Source organism: Cherax quadricarinatus, chromosome 13, assembly GCF_038502225.1.
Source record: "Cherax quadricarinatus isolate ZL_2023a chromosome 13, ASM3850222v1, whole genome shotgun sequence".
In the NCBI taxonomy this organism is placed as follows: Eukaryota; Metazoa; Arthropoda; class Malacostraca; order Decapoda; family Parastacidae; genus Cherax; species Cherax quadricarinatus.
Window position 1 is genome coordinate 25,675,750 of NC_091304.1, and position 21,463 is coordinate 25,697,212.

General features: G+C 37.3%; 1 protein-coding gene across 9 annotated transcripts in view; it reads left to right on the forward strand.

Annotated features, from left to right (window-relative positions):
* Window positions 1-21,463, forward strand: part of LOC128688712 (protein Gawky) — a 288,268-nt gene that overhangs the window by 154,046 nt on the left and 112,759 nt on the right. For 4 of the 9 annotated variants that reach the window (XM_070084602.1, XM_070084599.1, XM_070084598.1 and 1 more), the window contains 2 exons: window positions 4,360-4,434; window positions 14,573-14,647. The exons of 2 other annotated variants lie outside the window; for them this stretch is intronic. In XM_070084602.1, coding sequence (XP_069940703.1) covers window positions 4,360-4,434; window positions 14,573-14,647 — 150 coding nt within the window. The remainder of the gene's footprint in view (window positions 1-4,359; window positions 4,435-14,572; window positions 14,648-21,463) is intronic. 3 more of the 9 variants (XM_070084600.1, XM_070084603.1, XM_070084601.1) reach the window with 2 other exon arrangements.

The following is a 21,463-nucleotide window of genomic DNA, read 5'->3' on the forward strand; positions in this document are numbered from 1 at the left end:
TACCACCATTGAGTGAGTTACTACACAAATCATAATCATAATTGTCCAATACTGATATCCCATTGAGTGTAGTTCTGCATTTGAGCTTAGAATTTAGCGTTTATTCATAATGCCTGTATTAAGTCCTAAAACACTTCTACACATTGAAAATATATTTTTTAATCTAAATTAGCAGTATTTTTACATAGGAATGCAAGGACAAATTTTGACTCTGATAATTTGGGAGAAATGCGTCATGAAAAACACTAATAGAATTAGTGTATTACCCTATTATTTCTAGTTTTAAGAAAAACGTGCACACTGTAATATATTCATGACTTTCAGATAGAGATGTTTACAGTTTTTATTTCTTGAGTAGATGTTCCAATCAGAAATGACTTTTAACGTTTTTATGGTGTTGTTTACTATTGAATTAGCTAGCTCTAGATAGCCTATATGAATTTACATAAAGCTTGACATACTTTTGTACTTGCAAAAAGCAATATAGCATAGTGTTTTAGATAGTACAGTTAAACCATGTGTACTGGAGTTTCCTTTCTGGAGTCTTGAAGAGCAGTGGTAGGGGTATTTTTTAATATAAATTTTTAAAAGCCAAAAACAAAATTTTTCACGTTGCTAGACCAATCTTTATTAAAAGTACGCGAGTCCGCCATAAATACCGAGTGATCATGTACCAGAAATCAGTGCACTCACTCCAAAAGAAAAAACTGCAATTCAAAAATTACTTATCTTGTTCAATGAACAAAAACTAGGAGCATGTCATATGTACTAGACAGTGGTATACAAAAAAAATACATAAATGCATTTGCTCAAGAAAAATTTGAGGTGATTCAGACTTTAAATTCAGTAATAAAATTTTCCTCGCCAATCTCCACATCATTGTCTGGTTCTAGTTCACACATTAAGCACACACCTCTCTCCTTCTCTTCCTCTGCTGCTCTTCCTCTGCTGCTCTTCCTCTGCTGCTCTTCCTCTCCCGCTCTTCCTCTCCGGCTCTTCCTCTCCGGCTCTTCCTCTGCTGCTCTTCCTCTGCTGCTCTTCCTCTGCTGCTCTTCCTCTGCTGCTCTTCCTCTGCTGCTCTTCCTCTGCTGCTCTTCCTCTCTCGCTCTTCCTCTCTCGCTCTTCCTCTGCTGCTCTTCCTCTGCTGCTCTTCCTCTGCTGCTCTTCCTCTGCTGCTCTTCCTCTCCCGCTCTTCCTCTGCTGCTCTTCCTCTGCTGCTCTTCCTCTGCTGCTCTTCCTCTGCTGCTCTTCCTCTCCCGCTCTTCCTCTGCTGCTCTTCCTCTCCCGCTCTTCCTCTGCTGCTCTTCCTCTGCTGCTCTTCCTCTGCTGCTCTTCCTTTCCTGCTCTTCCTCTGCTGCTCTTCCTCTGCTGCTCTTCCTCTGCTGCTCTTCCTCTCCCTCTCCTATGGGATGCCACATAGTTCATTGTTGAGAACATTTGCTCACAATTTCAAAGTCCCAGTTTGATTCTCTCCATATGGATAAATCTTTCTTTCAACACACCGGCCGTATCCCACCGAGGCGGGGTGGCCCAAAAGGAGAAACGAAAGTTTCTTGTACATTTAGTAATATATACAGGAGAAGGGGTTACTAGCCCCTTGCTCCCGGCATTTTAGTCGCCTCTTACAACACGCATGGCTTATGGAGGAAGAATTCTGTTCCACTTCCCCATGGAGATAAGAGGAAATAAACAAGAACAAGAACTAGAAAGAAAATAGCAGAAAACCCAGAGGGGTGTGCATATATATATGCTTGTACACATATGTTTAGTGTGACCTAAGTGTAAGTAGAAGTAGCAAGACATACCTGTAATCTTGCATATTTATGAGACAGACAAAAGACATCAGCAATCCTACCATCATGTAAAACAATTACAGGCTTTCGTTTTACACTCACTTGGCAGGACGGTAGTATCTCCCTGGGTGGTTGCTGTCGACCAACCTACTACCTTTATATGGATAAATATATGGGCAAATTTCCTTACACCCCTGCCCATGATATAAATCTCATTCAAGAAAAAAAAAAAAAGTTTTAGAAAAAAAACATTTGCTCACAATTGCAAGGTCCTAGTTTGATTCCCCCCATATGGATAAATATATGGGCAAGTTTCCTTACACCCCTGCCCATGATATAAATCTCATTCAAGCAAAAAAAAAAAAAAAAGTTTTAGAAAACTCCCATCCAGCTATATGTCATACACTATGTAGGGAAAAGACTCCAGACTTGTGTAAGAACCCCAGTACCTGCTGGAATTACAAATATGTTAAACAATAGGTACCCCAATCTCCTTCCCCTTCTCCCTCTTTTTTTCTCCCTTCCCTTTCCTTTTATTCTCTCTTTCCAAGTTAATATATGACCAAAATAAAATATGTAGGAGTAACATTTGAGAATTTCTCAAATTCATGAGGTTTATGTAGAAAAAACTCATCTGGTAAGAAAAAATTTAATCATAAATCTCTTGTTGATTCTCAGGATAGAGGGGATGGGGAAGGGTACAGAAAACTTGCAATGATCCCATGTTAGTTCACTAAACCCTTCGGCAAAAGACCTTAGCCAGCCAAGAAAGATGTAATCGGTAAGGAAAATTGGCTGTACCCCATTATGGAAGCTTTGGAAACTTTTAATTCTTCTGATATGAAAGGGTAGTTTATGGTACACTTTTTTTGCATAAATTACATACAGTTCTTGCACACCATAGGTTATATTATGTGATCTGCTGTATTGTTAGTTTTGTCTACTGTCCCATGAATTATTTGAAAAGGTTTTTTTTCTTTTTGTTTTTCTTTAATACAATGGTCATTTCCCTACTAAGGCAGTTATCAGCACTTTTATTTTTATTTTTTTTCAAACAACCTGTTATGTACTTGACATAGTGAAAGGTACAGTGCCTGCATTCTTATGGATGGGTGAAGATATTGCAGTTTTGAGTGGCATCTGAGATGTAATGTCGGCAGACCTCTGGCAAGACAGTGAAGAGTGATGGTGAAAACGTTCCTTCTTTTTTCAGGTCACCCTTCCTTAGTGGGAAATGGCCGGTGTGTTAAAAAAAAAAAATGGACTATTTTTTTACTGCTAATTTAGAGCACTGTATCCCCTCCTAATATCAGTTTTGGTAACTTGGTGGTCTATAAACAATGCTTCATCCAAATTGCTTTAGATTTCCTACACATATTCACCGTTTCATTTGTAACCTGTGGTAAAATTGTAAGCTCATCACATAGTTATTTATAGCTACAAACAGCATCAGTGATATATAAACCAGCAGCAGATGTGAGATTACAAGGGGTAGTTTGTGTGTCATAGATTGCTGTATATTGAGAATGAGATTTGAGAAAATGTGGTCGCAGCTGGCACCTTTAGTAGTTCTCTGGCAGTTGAGGAAGGTCTGCTTTCAGGTTGCAGACATAGAAATACCATGAACCAGGTTCTCTCATGGGGGTACATACTGGATTTAAATTAGTTTCTAAGTATAGTTTGTTACTGGTGGAGATGTTTTGAGTGAAGTGTAGGTTTTTGTACTGTTTTGAGTGGAGTGTAGGTGTTTGTGCTGTTTTGAGATGTTGCTGGATAGGTGGAGATAATGTTCACTTGGTGGAGTGCAGGTGTTGTTGGAGAGGTGATGTTGCTCGAGTGGTGGAGTGCAGATGTTGCACTCCATGATGGAGTGATGTTGCTCAAGAGATGTAGTGGAGATGTTATCCGAGTTGTGAAGTGTTGCCTAAATGGTGGAGTGATGTTGCTTGAGTGGTGCAATGAAGATTTTGCCTGGATGGTGAAGTGGAGATACTGATTGGTGAATGGAAATGTTGTTCAAGGAGTCACATGGAGAAGTTTCTCAAGGGGTGGAATGGCTACATTACTCAGGTGCAATGCAGCTTGAGGGGAAGAGAGTTAAAGGTATTGCAGTCTTTGGAGAGTAAATGTGGGGAAGTGTTGCCCATGGAGTGGAAGTGTGGGAACTGTGCCAGGGTTTAGTGTTCTCATCATTCTAGTCAGTTTAATTTGGATTAATGGTTTCTTTTTTAATTTAAATTTTCCTGAAATTAACTCTATTTTTAGAACATTCAAATAAATTATATACTGATCATCTGGAATTTTAAGCTAAACAGTATGTATACAAGTATCATTGATAATTAAATTAATGTAAAGAGGTTCTTTAACTATAGTAATTTTGTACTTGCCAAAATTAAAGGGGTGGAGATATTTTACTGGATGTATTATATTATAGTTTGGCTTCACTAACACCTGTACGTATTATATTTGGTGGGCTTTACAAGGAGCACACAAGATTTCTCATTTTTTTGTACTTGTGTGGCCAAAGTAGGACACATGTAATAGAGGTTAATAATTAATATTACAGATGAGTGGTTACCCTCCTCTACTTGATCTCAGATCTCCCAAAGCTCTCATACCCGAGTCCCACTTCCCATTTGCTGTAAGTTGCCAGTACTCTCTCACCTTATGCCATATTTGGGGCTCTATTTGCTTACCAGCTTGATCTGTCCTTATTGTGTGGCTGTTGTCTGCTTGTTGTGTCCTAGACAATGCCAGAAGGCTATGCTTACCACAGATATAAGTCTCTCACTTTGTGGAAAAAATTATCATAGAACTGTAATTGCCTTAGCTTACTAGCTAAGACTATTTAAATAGGGTAGCCAAATATTTCTACAGTTCTGGATATTATTTATAAAAAATAATGGTTGCTGGTGCATGCATACAAAATAAATTTTCTATTGAATAACCCCAAAATATGTATAATTTTTTTTCTTTTATATAATAAAGTGTCCCTTGGCCTTCAAATTTAAAAATAAATTTTATAAGCCCTATTGCTTGCAGTACTATATAGCATTGCTGCAGTAATTGTTGTTAGAGAAGCCAACTTTGTGTAGCATAATTGAATCTTAATTAACATCAAGAATTTTATATATAGCTTTAATTAGATTTTTCTTTTTTATGGATTGATAAGTATTTTGTATGTTGTTTGTGGCTGGGCTTGGTACTTTGTTCATTTACAGCATTCTTTACAACTGAATTTGGATATCCATACAGCCATTCTAAGTTCGTTTTATGAGGGCATTCAGACAATCTCTGTAACCAGTGTGTCACTACTTCAAACAGAAAGCTGAAATATAACGTTGGTATATGCAGTTACCACAGTATCACATGAAAAATAGCAAAGAACGTTTTATTCCCAAATTATAAATGTTACACAATACCGATAAATTGATGAGAAAGCTGCATGTGTAGCACTAATTGTCTTTATTGATGAAATATTTTGCCTATATTGCTGGCTTCATCAGTGGAATACAGGAATGAATACCCTCATCTTCTGTCTTCAGGATTGTAATTTATTCCCTTATTTGACTGATGAAGCCTACAGTGCAGATGAAATATTTCGTCAGTGACGATGCCTAGTGTGGAACATGCGTCTTACTCATTAAATTTATTCACAAAACCATGTGGGGATACCTACAGTTGAAAATTAAGTATTTCACTGTCCAGGAGGCTTGACTAACTTGCAGATAAATTTTACTCCAGAATTTTAACTTACAAATAAGTTGTTCTCCAGGAGTTTTAACTTAAAAACAAATTGTACTCCATGAGTTTTAACATACAAACAAGTGCTCCAGGAGTTTTAACTTAGAAACAGATTGTTTGTAAAGAAAACTGAGGAGGGAAGGTCGGGGATTCATTTTCAGGCAAAGAAAGGAGGGGAAAAGAAGAGGTAAGCTTGGAGGTTGCTGTTAGTGTTGGTGCTGGGAAATGGAAGCTAGTCAAGAGTTAGGTCAGCTGGGAAGGAGGGTTGTTGGTATTTTCATCAGGAGGAGTTGTATTAGTTTGACCCCTACCTCTACCTGCCGCTCTTCTCTGTGCCAAATGAAGAAGAGTGGCAGATGAGAGGCCAGGCATAGGGAGCACCCAAATACAAGGAACTTCTTGTGGGTGTGTGTATGGGTGTGTGTGCATGCATGCATGTGTATGTGCATGTGTGGAGTGGGTGGGGCTGATGTGTGTGGGTGGGGGGCATTTGAGGGAGTATGGGAGGTGTGGAGGGGTTGGGATAGGTGGGAGGCATATGAAGGAGTGGGAGAGCATGGTGGGGTTGGGGTAGGTGGGAGGTTGGGGGTGGTTGGAGGTAACAGTTAAGAACTGTTTTCTTGTGTGTGTGTTGGTGATGCTGTATGTCAGAAGTAACACTGCTGAATCACTTCAGCAGTGTATGCTGGCTGATGATTCCATCAGTGAAAATCTTCAGAACAGTAATGAAGAAAACTGCTAATATGACATTTTCTAAACAAACAGTACAGGTTGGTCATCACTAATCCGGCATCATCGGGACCTGTCGTGTGCCAGATTACAGAGTGGTTAGGTTAGAATACACTTAACCCAATGGCGATATTTATACATCAGTGATTTCACCCAATTTACACCCTATTTTTGGCCCATTCTATTATTCCAGTCTACCAAACTCAGCTATTTTGCTAGTATTCCTTCTGTAGTTCTGCTTAATTAAATTAAGCAAGGTTTATACAAACGTTGCGCTGAACCTTCGCTTCAGTAGAACTCTTGCAAGAACAGATCTTGTTTCTGGTTTGTTATACAAAATGGCTAGCTGGTTTATTATGCATTAAAACCCATCAACTACACGATAGTCTTTAAGGCCCCCAATGGAAATAAGTCACTTTGACTTTTTTGGGTTATCCTAGGTTCTCTACACATATGCTGCTATGTATGATAATCTAAGTAACTGTGTTTGTGTATACCTGTATAAACTTAATTTTATTCTGCCAACTAAATACAAGAAACCACCTATTCACCTATTTCAACTACCAAAAAAAGTGGTCAGAAATTGGCAATTTGGCCAATTTCACACAAATTTCAAAAGATGCCAATTTCAAAATAGGGCCCAGAATAAACACTGCAGACATTCCTGGCACTAAAATAACATTTTCTCTGTTCATTAGTCACGTCTCCAGGCCCCCCTCGTTTATTGCTCTTGCTTTCTATTTTGAATTTCTATTCACACAAAAAATAGAAGATTTACTGTTATGTAGACTACTGCATTGTTGTAATAATTATATAAATAATGTCAAACCATTCATGACTGTGTATTAGACTGGCCAGTTGGACACGCATTGGACGGTAATGTCATTTCTTTATTCTTGAACATCAGCAAAGAATCAAGCATTTCAGCTTCTTTGAGCTTAATTTCAAGGTACGTTTCGTTGTGAAACCAATCAAAATCATATCTATTTCTGCAGTATATCTTTGATTCTATCAAATGAGACCAAAAAAAAAAAAAAATGAGAATACAACTATAAAAACCATACAAAAATATACCTCTAAGGGGGCAGGTAATGGCTGAGAAGTGAAATCTGTTACTTATCGTCTGATTTCTTTCATTTTTGGTGTATGTTAAGAAGCATCTTTTCATCATACATTGCCTAAGTTTCAGTAAGATAGTCCAACAAACAACAAATACAGTTACGTAGATTATTATACATAGCATATGCATAGAGAACCTTGGATAACTCAAAAAAGTTTGTGACTTATTTTCATTGGGGTTCTTTTATGTTGTCTGTGAAATTCATTGCATTCCTATCATTATTAATGCCGCTATGTTAAGGTATAAATTAATGACTTCCAAGATAATCAACGAAAATTGGCATAGTATGTCATAGTTAGCCCTGTACTGCACTATGTTTTCTCTTAATATAAGCCCCCCAAGACAGGGATAGGAGGGTGGTACTTTTGCAGTTGCAGTACTGTACTGTTGCAGTTTAAAAACTGTAGTGTAAAGCACCCTTCTGGCAAGACAGTGATGGAGTGAATGATGGTGAAAGTTTTTCTTTTTCGGGCCACCCTGCCTTGGTGGGAATCGGCCAGTGTGATAATAAAAATATTATTTCTGGAGTATTTACTATATTTTTATATTATTTATATTGTTTATTATGTCATATTAGATCAATTGTGATAGGTAAATAAACCGTAGTGTTAATGTTAGCGTAATAATAAAGCATATTCCCCCACATCACGAGACTCAGGAGCTCATAGCAACCAACATTGGCTTCAAAGCCACCTTATCTTTTATGGACAATGTATGGTGTAGGTGCTTTACACAACGAGAAGCATTTATTTTATTCATTGGAATCATAGCTAGGGCTAAAAATGAGCAGGTTATAACAATAAATGGAGAAAAAGAAATTCAAATCACGTATGCAGCAAGTAGCGCCACCAAACAGTAGCAGCAGGTTGGTGTGGCAAAAAAGGAATTTGAAATTATTCTAGCCGAATTAATGCCAGATTACTGATGGAACTGGATAACTGATTGCCAGATTAGTGATGGCTGACCTGTATAACCAAACCACAAATTACAAACTTTGTGGGTTGATTTTTTCCTGTCTTATGGTGGAAACAAATTTGCCCTTTTGGTCAGAGATGTTCTTACTGTGTCCCTCAATAAAATCTTAAAATCATTATTTGAGATATTTTACACATGCTTCGGGGTTATATAATTTGCTTATTTATTTTTCGGTGGGTCCAGGTATTACACTGTGTACTGACTAAGTATGTCAGTAAGACACAACATGTGGTGTATGGTATTGTATTGAGAAGATGTGCCCACTTAGCAATTCTGTGAGAATTGATAGCCGTAAACTGCATATTATGACTTAACATTTTATTGGGTCCTGTTGGCAGTTGGATTATCATCATTATATTCAGGGAAAGCTCTAGACCCATAAGGATCACACATTGCCTTGGAAATAAAAGGCAATCAAGTTTCATCTGAGGATGGGAGGATGAAACTAGATCAAGAACCCTTGAACTACAGTGAACCCTTGATTTAACAAACTTGGACAATACAAGACAAAATTTGAAGGGTCATTTGATTTGGAAATGACATACAGTGTACTTTGGTTATAAAATTGTTCATTATTATTATGTTCATAAAATAATATCTGTTTGCCACAGTAGCCATTACTGGCCATCTGCTCCTCTCTTATTATTCCTTTAAATTGAGGGTTTAATGTAATAATTTTTTGGGAGCGATTGGGTTTGTGTTATTTTCGACAACTTTTCAACACCCATACTTACTGGTGACAGTTTTGGGAAGGAGGTGATAAATATTTTTGATGGGTAACTGGATAAGCCCTTTGAGCAGTTCAACCTAAATACGATTGTGCCTTAGAAATGTCTAAGAGGAGAGAAAGCTTTTGTTGTGTAGATGAGATGTGTATGGTGGAGACATGGTATGCGTGTATTTGCAGCTTGTGGTGGAATTAAATGCAGCATGATGGTGACATGACCTGCTCAGTAGTGTTGGGAGCAGCATGATGGTGGCATGACCTGCTCAGTAGTGTTGGGAGTAGCATGATGATGACATAACCTGCTCAGTAGTGTTAGCAGCATGATAGTGACATGACCTGCTCAGTAGTGTTAGGACCTACACAGTGGTATTTAGCTCAATTTAATGGTATTAAGACCTGCATGGTAGCATTAGGACCTGCACAGTGGTGTTAGGATCTGCTTGGTGATAGCATGACCTGTATGGTGGTGTTATGACCTGCACAGTGGTGTTAGGGCATGTACTGTGGTGTTAGGACCCACCTAATGGGAAAGCTGGGAAACCTGTGTGCTTGGAGGCCTGTGTAGGGAAACTGGGAGACCTGTTGTGGTTGAACCAGTGCCTGTTGGTAATATTGTAGGACCTGAACACTGAAGGTATTATACATCTGGGTATATACATGTTGTGGTTAAAGTATTTTGTTTAGAAGATGGGCTTTGTGTGTTGTGGGAAATGCATGCAATATAAAAAGCCTAGTTTTTCAGAAGATGGAGGTGCTGTACTGCTTCTTTAGAGAAGGTTTTGCATTGACTCTTATACAGTACTGATGTTATGTATTAAAGGCAGAGTTGTTGATTGCATGGTCAGTTATGATGATGGTATTGTTGTAAGGCAGATTATTTGGACATTGAAGTGTAATAAACATTTGTTATTGGGAAAAATTGTGGCTAAGGAGTGCAGGTAAAGAACATCAAGTAGAGATAGTGTTTTAATTCTGGAGATGCTACTTTAGAAATGTAGTGTTTACATAGTATATAAAGTTTGTAAACATATTGCTGAAGTATGAACTGACAAGCAAATTATTGATAAATGAGCTAAAGCAAAAACCACCTAAATTTGTTCAGAAAAATGCCTTGGATGCATATTTATGATGCTTTTTACAAATTTGCTTGTCTTGCGATGAATATGCTACTGGGGGTGCATGACCGTTCTACCTCCTTGGATAACCATTATTAAGCTGCATTTGCATTTACCCTTCATATACTTCCTTCCTTTCTGCCTCTACTAAACATTATTGCCATGGCTGCTCTACCTATATTCTGACCATATGCTCCATCTTTCTGTATTGTACCCTGACTTAATTCATCTTGTGCCTGCTATGTTGATGTCTGTCTCTTGCTCACTCACTTTGCAATGCAGTGTTTTAGCCCAATATCTTCTTACATACAGCACAGTATATAATTTCAGAAAGTTGTCACTCTGTTAATTATCAAATTTCCTTTGAATGCAGTGTTAAATCTTGTAAAGTTTCAAACTTGGTAAAAGTAGATGAATGGTTCAGAGAACCGACATGTTGATAAATTAGACACATGTGCAACTCTTGGGTATCTTTATTGAGGAAACGTTTCGTTGAAGAATAGGAGGAGAATGAGGTAATCAGTCCCTCAACCTTGAGTCGATGTGGTCAGTCCATCAATCTTGAATAGAATACGGCATACGTGCTGAGAAGGAGCTTATAAACCATTGGCAGGAGAGGTGAAGCAGTCAGAGGCAGTGTAACACTCATTCAATGTTGAAGTAGGTCGTGCCCAAGAATTAGGCAAGCGAAGAATCTTAATACTTGGGAATTCTTCGCTTGCCTAATTCTTGGGCACGACCTACTTCAACATTGAATGAGTGTTACACTGCCTCTGACTGCTTCACCTCTCCTGCCAACGGTTTATAAGCTCCTTCTCAGCACGTATGCCGTATTCTATTCAAGATTGATGGACTGACCACATCGACTCAAGGTTGAGGGACTGATTACCTCATTCTCCTCCTATTCTTCAAGATTCTCCTTTGTATGGACTGATGAAGCCACTGTGTGGCGAAACGTTTCCTCAATAAAGATACCCAAGAGTTGCACATGTGTCTAATTTATCAAACTTGGTAAAAGTTTTCTGTTTGGAAAACTCCTGGGGTAACTTTTTGTTCACTGTCTTGATGTTTACTCAGATTCTGCTGAAGGTACTACATACAGGTGATCTTTTTCAATTAATTTTCTTTATCATCTCGGATTTTATTCCATAAAGAAATTGTTAATGTATTTAATGGTTTATTTCATCCCAAATGAAATTGAGTGTAATTATTTTCATTTGTCCAGCCTCAATTAATGTTCAGTTAGTCTGTGTAAAATGGCATTGTTATGGATTGACTGCTTATTCATTTTAGTCCTGGAGTTGCAATACTGCTATTACTATTACAGTAATAATAGTAATATTTCTTTTTGAAGTATGTTAGTGTTGCAAAAGTAGGTTAACAGCCTAATTCCCTACATGGAAAAGCCCATGGTCATGCAAATTATTTTGGACAATATAAATAAATATATATATTTATTTATTTATATTTTGTATAAATACATATTCACTATTCAGATTTTAGTTTTTCTCCTAGAGTTAATTTATAAAGGAGAGTGATGTGTATTGTTATATAATTGCATAATGTTCACCAGAGCTGTTCTGTGTTATCTTTCATCTTCTTCCTGACATTTATTAGTGTTTTATCTTTCCCAGATAAAAGTCATGTGCTTGATGCATTAAGAATTATTCATTGTGAGTAGGAATAAATGGTGATTACATACATATCCAGTTGGTCCAGTTTTTTCACTAAATTTTTCTAGTATAAACTTTGCTGATTGATACGTACTGACAAATGGTTTAAAGGATATGTGAGCAAACACTAGGACACGCTTACTACTAGAGAACCATTCAGTCCTGTGACTTAAATGACGAAAGTCCCAGGTCTGAAATGGTTTATAATTAGTATGTCTGATGGTTGCTCACTTTTTTTTTTTTTTTACCTAAATTTTCATATCTGCATATAGAAAACGAAATTTATTTTTGTTCTTTATAGGAATTCTTACATAATCTGCATGATGCTAGCCAGTAGAGTTGCCTGAAACCAAAACCAGCAGCTGTTCTATTTATTGCTACTTTCAAAGGAGGTTCATTTTTTAAGTTTACTCTACTCCATATTCCTGGTCCTCTTCTCTTTGAGGACCTACACTTTACATGACACTTGCTCTTTACTCTCCAACTGTTACATGTGAACCATTTGATTTGGACCCTTATAGCTCATAAACCAAGGTCTATGTGATTTAATTTTATTAATCAAGGTTTATATTATTTGTTAACTTTATAAAAATACATATCATTTTCATATAGTAAGCTGAAATTAACCTGCTATTAATATTGTTTTGTATAATGAGCCTGTTGTGGTTAAATTCATCTCAAACATTTTACATTTATGTCCTTGATTTACAGGAAGTGTCAGTCTTGAGAAAAATCTACAAATTTCACCTAGATTAGTGTAATGCAGATGTTTGTCTGATTATTGTGTGCATTTTGTATGTTATGCTTGAAAGGTTAATTAATACATTTACTTGTGTCATCTAAGCATTATAGTAGCTACATAATCTTCATAGATGATATAGTAAGATAGTTTTGAGAGGAAGTTATTTAGTTTTAATAATGATATAATGCAAATATAAATACTATAGCGTCAGGAATCCTTTTTATACAGTGTGTATATGTTATGTATGTATGTGTGTATATATATATATATGTCATGCCGAATAGGTAAAACTTATGATTTTGGCTTAAATAGCAATGCTCTTCTTGCCGAATAAGGCAAGTAAAAATTTGCGTGCGCAGTAATTTCACAAAAATCATTCTGAACCTAATGAAAAAGAAATATTTCATTGTGTTTGTGTACTAAATTATTGTAAACTTATCTAGAGTATATTTAGTTGGATTAGGCTAAATTAAATTGCGCTTGTTATAATAAGGTTAGGTTAGTTTTCTAAGGTTCTTTTGGTACAAAATTATTAATTGTACATTAACATAAATGAAAAGTATATCTTTAAATGTATAAGAGAGAATTTTAGAAAGGACTTAATTTTGCTAATTGACCAATTTTATCTGTTCGGCACTGTGTGTGTGTGTGCGTACATGCGTGCATGTGTGTGTGCTTGTGTGCTCGTTTGCATGTGTGCATACGTGCATGTGCACATGCATGCGTGTGAGAGAGTGAGAGTAAAAAAGTGAGAGTGAAGAAGTGAGAGAGTGTGAAAAAGTGAGAGTGAAAAAAGTGAGAGTGAAAAAAGTGAGAGTGAAAAAGTGAGACTGAAAAAGTGAGAGTGAAAAAGTGAGACTGAAAGTGAAAGAGTGAGTGAGAGTCAGAGTGAGTGAGAGTCAGAGTGAGTGAGAGTCAGAGTGAGTGAGAGAGTGAGTGAGAGAGTAAGAGAGAGAGAGTAAGAGAGAGAGAGTGAGAAGAGTAAGAGAGAGTGAGAGAGTAAGAGAGAGAGAGTAAGAGAGAGAGAGTGAGAGAGTAAGAGAGAGAGAGTGAGAGAGTAAGAGAGAGAGAGAGAGAGTAAGAGAGAGTAAGAGAGAGAATGAGAGAGTAAGAGAGAGAATGAGAGAGTAAGAGAGAGAGAGTGAGAGAGTAAGAGAGAGAAAGAGAGAGAGAGTTAGAGAGTAAGAGAGAGTGAGAGAGTAAGAGAGAGAGAGAGAGTGAGAGTGAGAGAAAGAGAGAGTGAGAGAGTAAGAGAGTGAGAGTGAGAGAGTAAGAGAGAGAGAGAGTGAGAGAGTAAGAGAGAGTAGGAGAGAGATAGTGAGAGAGATAGTGAGAGAGTAAGAGAGAGAGAGAGTATATATATATATGTGTATATATATTTACATGAATGGCTAAAATGCTTTGAACTAACAATTGCATGTAGATGAATAACACATACATGAAAAGATAAATAAAAGACTTGACCAGGTCACTCATCGTGCATGTGTTATCAACCACTTCAGTAGCATGTTAAATTAGGCTGTTCCTTTGGCTCTTGATGCTCATGCTTGTAAATCAGTCTGAATAAAAATAGACTTTATTTTTAATGTTGTGATTAAAGTTGCCATGTGATAGCCAACTGTGTACTTGATACAGAGTAAACCGCATAATGTGAAAAGAGCTTTAAGGATTAGCCATTTTTCCATCTCATGCCTGGCATGGTGACTCTGTTTGTGGTCCTTGAGGGTTTGTGATGAGGTGGACATAATGATGGTAAGGTGGTGGTACCAGAAGGTGCTTTTAAGTGAGCATGGTGGCAAAGTGATGACTACTACTTCAGACCATACACTCTTGCTGCTTCTGCTGTAGCCAAAAATATATACATTTTATATATTTGGGTATCAGCAAACTACCTCCCCCTACCCCTCACAAAGATGCACATTGCTCACTCCTGGGTCTTGATTTTTGTTGCCAGGTTCCTAAGGGTCTCTCAAAAGAAATTATCTACAACAGCAAGCAATTTCGTACACTCCTGGAGATGGGTTATAAGGTGAGAAAATAAGGCCATTCTTGAGTCTGGCACCTATCATGATAAAGGACATATTACTGTTTTTTTTTTTAATCTTATAGTACTTGTCTCAGAATTAATTAGAGATAATAATACTTCAGTGAATTTTTGTAAGTTTAAAATTTTGTTGTATGTATTTTTAAATTTAATGATTGCCAGATATAAGTTGCATTTATTACTCATCAGCAATGTCAAGAAGTAAAAGTTGCAAAGAATGGCATATTAGGAAGGTGCAGTGGACAAGCAGGGTTGCCAAGTGTGGTAGGTAGGCCCTCTTGTTGATGCACAAATTGTGATGCCATGCTCCTGGCAGACAAGATTTCTCTTTCCAAAGAATAGAGTCACAATATCGTGGCTGAAACATTTCTAAACTAACCTACAAATTGATAATGGAAATTAGATGACATTTGAGTTTGCTCTTGACATTTGTCAATAGTCAAGTGGCTTAATGATCCAGGGTGGAACAAAATGTCATTTTCACCCCATTTCCAATTTGTCAGTCAGTTGTGGAAAGGCCTGTCTCTCTATCTGCAGTACAGTATTTATTGTAATGCATTTTGCCTTTGTCCAAGAACTAGGGAAATATTTACAAGATGCATCTGAAGTTTTGTTCTTTGTGATGTACTTCTGGTGTGTAATGAAATAATAATTTTGTCAACAGGTGAAGGCTTTAGTGTGTATTATTTTGTGTGTTTGAAAGTTTTAATCAGTAGTATGGAAATGTTGGTTAATTTCAGTTAATTACTTTGACATAGGAGAAAAATATCTATATACAATTTGAAAAAAAATGACCTAAGGGATTCATGTAAATCAACTTGACAATTTTTTGTATGTTATGGATGTGTACTGTTGACATGTACATTAGTAGTTAGTACTGATGAAAGATAGACCTTAATGACATTTTATTTGTAAATGTGTCCCTGACAAATTTTATTAATTTCTTTTTTAAAATTAGTAGTTATTTCATAATACTGTGCAAAAAGACATTTAGCTACAAAATGTGAGTTACAAAGAAAGCCTGAGGGCAGTAGATATGTCATCATACGCTAAAATAACACACACACAAAGGAGAGTAGACATGATTAACAAGTGTAGGATTATTAAGTATGATAGAATTAATAAGGATTTCTTAACATGAACAGTAGAGAGAACAAGAGACTGGGGCTATCAGCTAAAAAAAAAAAAAAAAAAAAAAAAAAAGAGTGCTGAAATCCCACTTGAAAGTCCTTGACAAACAATGTAACAGAACAAAGGAATGGCTTACAGAATAAGGTTGTAAATGCAACGAACACAGGACTTTTTAGGCTTCTAATCGTGTAGCTGTAAAAGGGTAATTACACACAGGTTTTTCTATTTGCACCAAAAATGTGCAGTAATTAAAGGAAAAATGCCTTGAGTGGGAAATGTCTTGCCAGAAATAAAAAATTTGAATACAAATGTAAATAATATAAATCTTTCTTTCAACACACCGGCCATATCCCACCGAGGCGGGGTGGCCCAAAAGGAAAAACGAAAGTTTCTCCTTTTACATTTTGTAATATATACAGGAGAAGGGGTTACTAGCCCCATGCTCCCGGCATTTTAGTCGCCTCTTACAACACGCATGGCTTACGGAGGAAGAATTCTGTTCCACTTCCCCATGGAGATAAGAGGAAATAAACACGAACAAGAACTAGAAAGAAAATAGCAGAAAACCCAGAGGGGTGTGTATATATATATATATATATGCTTGTACACGTATGTTTAGTGTGACCTAAGTGTAAGTAGAAGTAGCATGACGTACCTGTAATATTGCATATTTATGAGACAGACAAAAGACACCAGCAGTCCTACCATCATGTAAAACAATTACAGGCTTCCGTTTTACACTCACTTGGCAGGATGGTAGTACTTCCCTGGGCGGTTGCTGTCTACCAACCTACTACCTAGAAAATAATATAAATGCCCAATACAAAATAAATAATCAAAATTACTATTGGTATAAATTAATAAGGGAATCTGGCATAGATCTTTGCCATACAATGGAAATGTAAGAAAAGTAACAATAGCCCAAATAAAAAAACAATGATAAATATAAACTCTATCAAAGTTAGGATATATAAACTGTCATATTTTGGTTATAAAAATCTCATTTCCTGGAGTCTTTTTCCCTCTCCCACAGCCTGGTCTCAGACCTGGCCTCCTAAATTAAATGAAGGCACTGTAAGAATAAAAATGAGGAACTGCACAAGTAAAGTGTGCACTAAATCTGAGTTATAAGTGGCAATTTTTAAGACTTGTATCTTAAGTGTTAGTGAGATGTTAAGAGAAAATTAGCAATCTTACCAGAGTGTAAAATGATTAACAGGGTTTCATTTCACACTTGAGACAGCATGGTAATTCCTGGGTGGCTCTTGTTTCAAAGATTGTTACTGCAAGATCACATAATTATAATCATAAGAAATTCGTATGCTTCACTGGCAGACTTTAAAATACCGTAGTTATTTGATACCTGGCTGGAGAAATATTGTAGTTATCTGATGCATGGCTGGAGAAATACTGTAGTTATCTGATACATGGCTGGAGAAATACTATAGTTATCTGATACATGGCTGGAGAAATATTGTAGTTATCTGATACATGGCTGGAGAAATACTGAGTTATCTGATACATGGCTAGAGAAATGCTGAAAAGCTAGTGAACACACATACTATGTTGTCTTATGCTCTTCTCTTACCACTTTTTTTTTTTTTTAATATTTCCCTCCATACACTCAGAATTCCTCATACAGTAGGGCCCCACTTATATGGCAGGTTAGGTTCCAGGCTACTGCCATAAAGCAAAAATTGCCGTTAAGTGGAACACACATTTTTTTCACTTATAAATGCATATAAATTCTAGATAACAAGTTTACACAAACATACAGTGGACCCTCAGTTAACGACATTAACCCTTTCAGAGTTGACAGGCCCTCTCCCAGACTTGTTCTCAGGGTCGACAAATTTTCAAAAAAAAAAAAAAAAAGAAAATTCTTATGAAAAGATAGAGAATCTTTTCCTGATCATAATGACACCAAAAGTATGAAATTTGATGGAAAACTTAGAATTATGCTCTCGCGAAGTTAGAGGTCTTGACGATGTTTACGCATCGGCGATTTTGCCCAATTTGAGCCCCATTTTTGGCCAATTCCAGTGTACTAGTTGACAAAAATCATAACTATTTCGCTAGAACTCCATTTTTTCTATTGAATGAGTACAAGAAACCCCCCATTTACCAATTTCAACTATCCAATAAAGTGGTCAGAATTTAGCAATTTTGCCAATTTCACACAAATTTCAAAAGATGCCAATTTCCAAATAGGGTCCAGAATAAACAAGAAAGACATTCCTGGCACTAAAATAACATTTCCTCTGTTTATTAGTCACATCCCCATGCCACTCTTACCTTCTTTTGCTTTCCACTTTGAATTTTTATTCTCACAAAAAATAGAAGATTTACTGTTATTCAAACTACTGCATTAGTGTAGAAATGGTACGTATAAATAATGTCAGCGCACTTGTGAAAGAATATTAGACTCACCAGTTGATGTGTATTGGACACGTAGCATGATTTGTTTACTTTTGAACTTTGGCAAAAATCGAAGATTTCTGCTACTTTGTGCTCAATTTCAAGGTACTTTTCATTGTAAAACCAATCAAAGTCATCTCAGTTTCTGTAATATGTCTTCCATTCTATGAAATGAGACCAGGAAAACTAGAATACAGCAATAAATGCCATACGAAAATACAGTGCAAAATCGCTGTTTTAAACCAAAAACACTGTCAAAGTTTTTTTCTCTCATTACGCACTGTGTGCTGCAGGATTTTTTTATACTGCGCACACTGACCACATAGACCCATTGTTTCATATGTAGGCCTACCAGCTTTCTCTCACTAGATTTGAGGGCGCTAGAATTTAGGCATACTAGTACGTCAAAAACCCTGGTGTGTAAGCCGTACAAGTACGTCAGATCTATTAAATATTTATTAAATAAGTGTCATATCTACTACAAATATTCCTTATTATTTCTGTTTATTAGTCACACTTAAAAATATTGTCATTTACATTTTCGCTTTAATCTCTCTCTCTCTTTTTTTAAGAACAAAATTATCTTTTTACTGAAACCCTGAAAGGGTTAATCTGTTCCAGAGAGCTTGTCTTTAACCGATTGTCGTTATCCGAATTTATTTTCCCCATAAGAAATAATGGAAATTCAATTAATCCATTCCAGACACCAGAAAGTATTCAACAGAGTAATTTTTTTTTACATGAAATATACATTTGCCTACACAGAAAACAATGAGACATGCAGAACATTTTTTTTTTTTAACAAGTCGGCCGTCTCCCACCGAGGCAGGGTGACCCAAAAAGAAAGAAAATCCCCAAAAAGAAAATACTTTCATCTTCATTCAACACTTTCACCTCACTCACACATAATCGCTGTTTTTGCAGAGGTGCTCAGAACACAACAGCTTAGAAGCATATACGTATAAAGATACACAACATATCCCTCCAAACTACTAATATCCCGAACCCCTCCTTTAGAGTGCAGGCATTGTACTTCCCATTTCCAGGACTCAAGTCCGGCTATATAAAAATAACCGGTTTCCCTGAATCCCTTCACTAAATATTACCCTGCTCACACTCCAACGGATCGTCAGATCCCTAATACCATTCGTCTCCATTCACTCCTATCGAACACGCTCATGCAATGCCTGCTGGAAGTCCAAGCCCCTCGCCCACAAAACCTCCCTTACCCCTTCCTTCCAACCTTATCGAGGACGACCCCTACCCTGCCTTCCTTCCCCTACAGAATATATACATATACATTATTATTTTTTTTTTCAACAAGTCGGTCGTCTCCCACCGAGGCAGGGTGACCCAAAAAAGAAAAAATCCCCAAAAAGAAAATACTTTCATCATCATTCAACACTTTCACCACACTCACACATTATCACTGCTTTTGCAGAGGTGCTCAGAATACAACAGTATACATTATATACATTATATACATTAATAATAAAATAACACTTACCCTTATTGAAGACATTTGATGAGATGGGAGAAGGGCAGAGGATGGAGGAGTTTACAATTGTTTGGAAGGGGAATCCCCTTCCATAAGGACTTTAAGTACCAAGTCCTTTTCCTGGGTTACCTCCCTTCTTTGTTTTTTAATGCCACCAGGACCAGCTTGAGAGTCACTGGACCCCTGTCGCACCAAAAATCTGCTCAGAGAGCTCTGTTTCTGGTGTGTCTTTAAGATTTCCCTAAAATGAGACACAACATTGTCATTGTAGATGTTGCCAGCATGGCCTGCAACAGCTGTGTCAGGGTGATGTTCATCTATAAAGGTTTGCACTTCAGTCCATTCTTCACAAATATCCATAATCTTTGAAGAAGGTAACTTCCTCCATCTCTCTTTCCCCTCTGATGGAAATTCCTGAGCTGTGGTCTGTTGCTGTTGCACCTCAAGCCCTTGCAGCTCTGTAGTGGTTAGCTCTTCATCTTCGTCCTCCACCAACTCTTCCACATCCTCGCCACTAACCTCCAACCCCATGGACTTCCCCAGTGCCACAATAGATTCCACAACTGGCATAGGCTCCTCAGGGTCAGCCCCAAACCCTTCAAAATCCCTCTCTTGTACACATTGTGACCACAATTTTCTCAAATCAAAGTTCAAACTCCTGCAAGTCACTTCCTCCCAAGCCTTACTTATAAGGTTTATGCAACTGAGGATACTGAAGTGCTCTTTTCAGAACTCTCTTAGGGTCAGTTCAGTGTCTGAGGTCACTTTAAAGCACTTTTGAGACACTGCTTTGGTGTACAGTTTTTTGAAATCTGAAATGACCTGCTGGTCCATGGGGTGGAGGAGAGGAGGGGTGTTAAGGGGCAAAAATTTCACTTTGATGAAACTAAACTCCCCCACAATTTGCTCTTCCAAGTCTGGAGGATGAGCAGGAGCGTTGTCCATTAACAGGAGGCACTGGAGTGGCAATTTATTTTCCAGGAGGTATTTTTTCACACTGGGGCCAAACATGTCATAGAACAAATAGAGGAAAATGTCCCTAGTGACCCATGCCTTACTGTTTGCTCTCCACATCACACAGTTTAGTCTTGATGACACTGTTTTTCTTGAACACACTGAGAGTTTCAGAGTGATACACGAGTAGAGGCTTCTCTTTGCAAACCCCACTTGCATTACTACAAAACATGAGAGTTAGCCCGTCTTTCAAAGGCTTGTGTCCTGGGAGTGCCTTTTCCTCCTGTGTAATGTAGGTCCTGTTTGGCATCTTCTTCCAAAACAGGCCTGTTTCATCACAATTGAACACTTGCTGGGATTTTAATTGTTCAGCCTCTATGTACCCCTTAACCCTTAAACTGTCCAAACGTAGATCTACATTTTTTTCAACATTTGAAAGTACAGCAGGGCCCCACTTATACGGCAGGTTAGGTTCCAGGCTACCGCCGTAAAGCGGAAACCGCCGTAAAGTGGAACAACCTTTCTTTCCACTTATAAATGCATACAAACACTAGATAACAAGTTTACACTAACATATATTAAGTTAGCAATAGAACCAGGCATCAAAAAACAATAAAAAAGTACAATACACGCATAGTGCACTCATTACTTACCTTAAAATATTTATAGTCTTAATCTAGGGTGAGACAAGTAGTATTTATTGTAAGAAATCAAGTGTGGTATGTATGGTAATCAGCCAGGCTACCTTACCAGGCCACCCCACCCACACATACTATTCTATGATATTTAAGCATCCCAGA